Below are 7,106 nucleotides of genomic sequence, written 5' to 3' on the forward strand. Positions count from 1 at the left end.
TTGACTAGGTCCCTAGCAGTCGGTACTGCCTCTTGTTCTTTTTTTTTGAGGTGATTTTTTCTGTCTTGTCATTTTGTCCAGAGGAGAATAGATGAATGAGAGAACAAAAATGCTAACAGGGTAACAACGACCACAGAAAAATATACGCTAAACAAATCAGAAGAGACCTACCAGAAAGTGGTCGCTTTTCTGTTCAGAGAGTTGCTGCTATTCTTTGATCTCCTGTTGAGTTCATAGGTGTTCAGAATGGTTGGATCCCTATCTAGCTGAATTCTTGGGACCAGACGAAATTTAGGTCTCCTACTCCTCCGCCATCTTGCTCCTCTCCCTAGCACATGCTACCTTTTTATAGAACTTCTTGGTCCTATCCTTAAGGAGAGCTTTTTCAGCTTGTCATTTGTAATGGCAGTTTTCTATTAGAACCTCCTGGAGGAGGTATCACTTCTTAATCCCTTCTAGATGTGATAAGGGAAAGGATACATAAAGATTGAGCCCCTGCTCGAGGCCAACCATTGTATGTATGTCTGAAAGCATTGAAATTTGTTATTACTGACTTAACCCTCAAAGGGTCGGACTGAGCGATGGTACAGAGTATACTTTGGTTAAGTCACATTTTGTTAAAAACCTGCATGTTAAAATATTTTTGATGCAAGAACATATATATAGATATAGGTATATATATCTATATATATAGAATATTACATTTAATTTGCAGTAAGAAAGAGTATAGCTCTGCCTCTCTTAATAGGTTGCTTCTAATGTAAGCATACACTTCATGAGAAATTTGAACGTTGAATATAAGTAGAAAGAAGGGGAAAAATTCACCCAGGCCGTGTCTGACGACCTCCACTGGAAGTGTTTTGGTGTTTTTCTTCCCTGTTTTAAGTCTGTGATATTTTATGTGTGCTGATTTCAGCCTACCCAACACATGTTCATTTTTATTTTGAAGGAAAATTTGAGAATGGTGTTGCCGAAGGAATGGTGGATCCCAGTCTAAACCCCATTTCAGCCTTTCGACTTTCAGTTATTCAGAATTCTGCCGTTTGGGCCATTCTTAATGAGGTAAGACAGTATGTGTGATCCGTGACACAGCTTAGATGGTATGTTGTTGTTTTGTTTTTTACCACATTTTGATTTCATGTGTAAGGCCTTTATTGTACTTCTTGTTAATTTTGTATTTCAGATTCATATTAAAAAAGTCACCAACTGATCATCTGCTAAGAAACCAGTACATTTTTTCCCTGTGAATTTGTTAATTAAAGATAGTTAAGCATGTACCTTTTTTTTACTTGAACACTACCTCTTGTGAAATCTACTGTAGATAAGATGATTGTCATTTCCACTTGGAAAGTGAACCTCCCATGGATAATTGCATTCATTCGAACCTAAGCTGTCCTCCAATTTTAACTTGACTCAAACATTTTACAGTTATGACAGGCTGTTAATATGACTTGTACTATTTTGGTATTATACTAATACATAAGAGTTGTACATATTGTTACATTCCTTAAATTTGAGAAAAATTAATGTTAAATACATTTTATGAAGGGGGTACTTTTGAAGTTCATTTATTTTACTATTATAGACCCTCTTTTATAGATTATCAGGGATTATATATATATATAAATATATAAATATACATAAAAATGTTATGGAGTTAATTTATTAGAAACATTTAAGAAGTACATATTTTTGTGCAGTAAATTTTTGAATCAATACTTTTTTTGAAAAGTTACCTTGCTTTTTTAAGTTCTTTCTATATTTTTCTTTGGAAATGCAAACATTACAGATTAATGCCATTTTTCAAATGCACTGCCATTTAAGAATGATTCTAGATTGATTTCCTAACTGAAGTACTTTTATAATTGCAGTGATTCTGAACAAAATATTTTCAAAGGCATTTGTCATTCCTTAAAGCCAAGATTTTAAAGACCAATGTCCTTCTTGAGGGTTATTTTATTATGCTGTTTATGGTGTAAAAAATCAGTCTGATAAATTTTAATGTGCAGGGGTCATGCATTCAACCCAAATTATCATGGACTCAACTCATTCCCTCTGATGTGTAAAATGACAAACTCTTTTTTCTTTTTAAATCTGTCTTTGATCCATGAGTTAGATGCATTCTCTCTTGTTGATCCTTTTATATCTGCACCCATTTAATGAGTTCTGACAAAATGTTTTCTAGGTAATGTTATTGTATGAGTCAAAATCATTGAATTTTACAGAAAAAATTGTAATACTGGTTTTTAGGGAGAGGTACTGTAGCAGCTGTATGTTTTTGCAAAATGATTTATTCTGTTGGCATTATGAACTTACAGGTAAATTCATATCTGAAGAGTACTTATTGCTCTTAATCATGCAATTCCAAATGTTATTACTACTGTAAACAAAAATACTATCAGCCTCAGCAATCAGTGATCTTTACAAAAGTATTTTAAGAAGTTCCAAAATGATCAGCATCAGTTTCGGGGGGTTGCAGGTGGGTTCCAGAGAGATGTGCAGAGATTGATCCCCTGAGCTCTCGGACTAGCCAGTGGCTGAGGCCTCCGGGGGCTGGAGGTGCCGGCTAGTTGCCCCTTGCCTAGAGGAGCTTCCCGCGGTTACCCAGGATGCTGAACAAAGAGCTTCCAGAGAGCCTTGTTTTCTGTACAGTATGATGGAGTGAAAAATGTTGGGAAACATGGATAGGGTACAGTTCTTTCCATTACTCCTACTGGAATCATGTCAGTTACTTTCCTTGATTAAAAAGTTACACATTGCCATGAATAATTTTTTATGTCCAAGTCTAGTGAAACATTTTTGCTGGGTTTTTTAGATTTCACTTTCTTTAATTTACTTTTTATTTTGTCCTCACATTTCCCTGGCCTGATGCCCACAGGCCCATTTCATTTGAAAAGAATGACCTTTCATTATAAAACTTTGGCAGCTGTTGAACATGCTGACTGCTAGACCAGCCAAGTGTCAGGAGGGAAAGCTCTGGGGTGGGTTGAGAAGTCCTCTCATTTCCCTTCCACAGTAGCCCACTCTGATCTGGGGGAGAAGGACCATGCACTGAAGATCAGGGAGGTGACGGTTACCTCCTTGCCTTTAGTGAGGGCTGCTCAGTCTTAAGACTGGTGAGCCGTACTAGCCAGCTTCTTCCTGTTCTGCTCGGTGTCCCCGCCCAGGCTTAGCTCTCCCCTCCTGTTCCTGAGAATACTTTGAGCCAAATCTCACCCACCTTTCACAGACTCTCTCGTGCACTCCTCCCGTGAAGTGTTACCAGTGCCTAGTCATGCCAGGAATAGTGCCTGGCACGTGGCACGTGCCCAGTCCGGGGCTGGACGAGGGGCCCAACTGTCCCAGCCCACACTCCTTTCTTTTCAACTCCCTACGTTCCTTGCCACACATTTACATACGCACTCAGCTGCCGAGTTTTTGGTTGCTCCTGGCGAGTGTGTGTGTATGTGTGCGCACATTCTCCCACCAACCAGGCTTCAAGCTCCTGGGGTAGGCCTGTAACTCATCCTTCCTGTCTGTCTTCTGGTGCAGCAGGTGCTCCCCAATCATCTCATTGTTGGTCTCTCCCTGCCCCCACTTCCTTTCTAGACCATTAGAAACAGCCATGCTTTCCTCAAGCAAGACACTGTAGGGGTAGCCCTTGAGAGTAGTTGGGTGAAGTCTGGGGACAGAACGGTAGAGGAGGTGAAGAGTACCTGGGACTGAGGGAAGGATATACTTGGCCTCAAGAGGACACTGAACCACTTTTATCAGAATAGGGAGTGGGGACAGTGTCCAGTGGTGTCCAGTATTTAATTATTACTATATAGAGATAAATGAAACCTGGTTTGCATCTGGTATGTATTTCACATAAACTGTCAGACTCTAGAGCCGTGCTGTCCTATACAGTAGCTAGTAGACACATGGTGGCTGTTAAGTTTAAATTAATAAAACCTTCACCTCCTTAGTCACACTAGCTACAGTTCAAGTGCTCATCAGCCACATGTGGCTCGTGGCCCTCGGAGTGGAGGGCACAGATAGAGAACCTTCTGTCCCTGCAGAAGGTTCTGTTGGGACAGCACTGTGTAAGGAGTGCTAATGTGGACACTGGCGAAACCAGAGTAATGAATTCTGACGAGGAGGATACAAGCAGACATGCAGAATATATCACAGTGCAGATGATGAGTATTGTAGGTAAGAAGGTTGAGGACTGTTTCCGGGATTCTAAGACCCCAGATTTCTGAGTTCTCTAAGTCTCATGTGCTCTTTACACACACACGGGGTCCTACCATGTCGTCAAACAAGAACAGTGGTTTCAGGCAGTGAGATTGAAAAGCTTTTGGAAAAAGTGCGTGTGGATGATCTGGCAGGCAGGCTGTAGACACATATGTGTATATTAATTCAGCCACAGAGAGGTCTTTGGAAAAGGTACAGCTTTTCAGATCAGGGGTTGCACCAGTAAGTGATCAGAAGGTGTCCTTATTTCAAAGTTTTCTTCAGCAACGTTCTGAAGGCTTCTTTTCAATCTGTTATTGTCACGAAAAGGTGGTCTCCCAACAGTGCTGTCCTCAAAGGCAAGTTTGGTTAATACGGAAACAGCATGTTTGGAGCGATTGCTCTCATTAATGGCATTGTGTATTTGTAGTAGCCAGAATTCTCCAGGTGACCTTCAGGTACCGTAGATGAGATCCTCCCCTTTTGCGTGTGGGTGGAAGCCATGAATCTCACCCATAATCATGTTCAGCTAATCTAACCCTGTGAGCCCTTTAAAAGCAGAGTTTTCTTAGGCTGGTAGCATAAGTCAGATTCAAAGCAGGACTCGAGGCACCACTGCTGATTTAAGATGGAGGGGCCGCAGGAGAAGAAATGGCCTGTCAGGAGCTGAGAGACCTCCGCCAACAGCCACGGGACCCAGAACTACAGCCCTACAGCCACAGGAACTTGATCAGTCAACAAACTGAGGGAGCTTGCAACTAGAGTCTTCTCCAGCAGATGAGAGCCCAGCCCCGCCAACACCGTGACTCAAGCCTCGTGAGATCCTATGCAGAGGACTCCAACCAAGCCTGCCCTGACTTCTGGTCTGCAGAACTGTGAGATAATAAATAGGTATTGTTTTAAGCCTCTGAATTCGTGGTGATTTGTTATGCAGCAACAGAGAATGAATATAGTATTTAAAAGAGGTGAGGAGGAAAAGTCTTCCTACTTGATTCCCTATAGTTAGCTTGGAGATGTTAATAACCACGGGAGTCAAGTCTTACACTAGCAAACTTACACCTGGGCCACCTCTGGGGTTTCTCTCCCTGAGAATCTCAAGTAGTCTTGATTGGAAGTTTGTTGCCAAAAACTTGGGAGTATCTTAGCAATGTTTTGTAAAAAAAAAAAACTAGAACAGGATTGTTCTCATTCCAGAACGAGGACCCAGTGTATATGGAATCTTTTTCCTGGGAGAGGTATTACTTTGTGCTGATTTATTCTGCTCTGAGCTTGTTCAGTATATTATTTAAGAACGATGAACAGTGGTACTTTAAATATTAGGAGAGAAAAAAAATTTCTACCTTTTCGTAGAAATCAGATAATCTACTCTGCATTGAAGAACATACTTTTTTTAGCCCAAAACTTACTTTATTGTGTAAGAACAGATCAAATCCTGTATGTGCCAACCAAATTTTTGTACTTCGTGGGTGTTTTCCAAAATACTTCTCTCCTTCCAAGCCATTAATGCTAATGAGCTTGTTTTTATTTTGGTTTGTAGATTAATTTTTGTGCTTATTTTTACTATATTGCCATACCCTTGATAGAAGAACAGCAGAGAGCTAAAGGGAATAAAATGAGAGGCTAAGACTGTCAGAAAGTCAGAAATTGGGAGTCCAAATCATCTTTGTGTTCTAGGGGAACCCAGATATCCCAGCTCTTTCTTTTATAGAAAAGGAAACTTTTCCAAGCTGTGTAGCATTATTTATAGTGTGTGAAATTTGACAGCTGTACAATTTTAATTATTAATCTTGATATATGCCATGATAAATAGTAGGCTTACTTTATTTCTTTAATGCATGTGAACATACAATGCTGAAAAGACTACGACCATATTAAAAAAAAAAATTGTTATATATATCCCTATCATCAGTACCTATATATAACCTCTTCTTGCCTGAAACACCCCACCTTTTTGGGCACTAACTAGATCATGTTCACGGGAACAAACAGGAAAGAGCTGGCTGTGTGCGTGTGAGCGTGTGTATGTGTGTGCATGCATGTGTGTATGCGTGTTAAGAATTTAGAAGACATTGTTCAAGAAAGTAAGCTGGGTATTGAATGGGAAAGCACTTTGTGCCAAGTATCATTCCCAGTGTTGTTCACATTGCAGTAAAAATGTTAATAGTGGTGCTAAAATTGTTCTCCAAATAGGACTGTTTGTTGTGGGGAATATTTAATGATACTCTTGGACATTAGGGAGGCTACTTTATGTATCACTTGCTCCTAGTTGTTTTTTGGTATTAGTAATTAGCAAATCCGTCTGGAGTCAAAGCTTCGGTACTTTAGTATGATTAGCCTTCCATTATTTGAAATGCTCAGTTTGCTGAAATTGGGTGAAAATACCTTTTGAAGACCTATTCTTTGAGCCTTAAAAATGGCTGATATCGACAGTACTGTAAGATGCTAGGCCAGCAGATTTGATATTTTTCATTTCAGTGAAGACAGAGATGTTTTCTAAGAAAGACTTAGAAATCAGCTGACTGAAAATATGTTTCATTTATGGAATAAAAAACTAACGTGTTTCTCATAAAGAACACTGTTTGGAAAGGTCACGGATGTTTCTGGAAGCACTCCTTAGAGAAGGTGCCTGAGGAATTGCTTTTCCAGGCCGTACCAGATTTTTTTTTTCTCCTTAAATGTACTGTACATATTTTCCTTAAAATGTTTTCATTGGGTGAATGGGTAGTATCTGTAGTAATATTTTAGGTACCTGTTAATAAGGTTTTTAAGGGAAGATTATTTATTTTCAAATTTGCTGCTATAATTGAAAACCTAATAACTGGTCCTGTTGACTGTGCCTTTCATTACTGTTTTCTCTGTGCCACAACTGTTTATGTGTTTGGAATAAAGACGTTTAAGAAGCCATGTTGAAT

The 7,106-nt window shown here is 39.6% G+C and overlaps 1 protein-coding gene across 1 annotated transcript in view; it reads left to right on the top strand.

Annotated features, from left to right (window-relative positions):
• MGAT4A (alpha-1,3-mannosyl-glycoprotein 4-beta-N-acetylglucosaminyltransferase A) overlaps window positions 1-7,098 on the top strand; it is a 91,280-nt gene extending 84,182 nt beyond the window's left edge. Inside the window, exons 17-18 of the mRNA XM_081832303.1 lie at window positions 887-1,062; window positions 1,184-7,098. Coding sequence (XP_081688429.1) covers window positions 887-1,062; window positions 1,184-1,210 — 203 coding nt within the window. The 3' untranslated portion in view covers window positions 1,211-7,098. The remainder of the gene's footprint in view (window positions 1-886; window positions 1,063-1,183) is intronic.
• Window positions 7,099-7,106: the final 8 nt, after the last annotated feature.

The sequence above is a fragment of the Leptonychotes weddellii genome, chromosome 10 (assembly GCF_054177405.1).
Source record: "Leptonychotes weddellii isolate Sample4059 chromosome 10, ASM5417740v2, whole genome shotgun sequence".
NCBI lineage: Eukaryota > Metazoa > Chordata > Mammalia > Carnivora > Phocidae > Leptonychotes > Leptonychotes weddellii.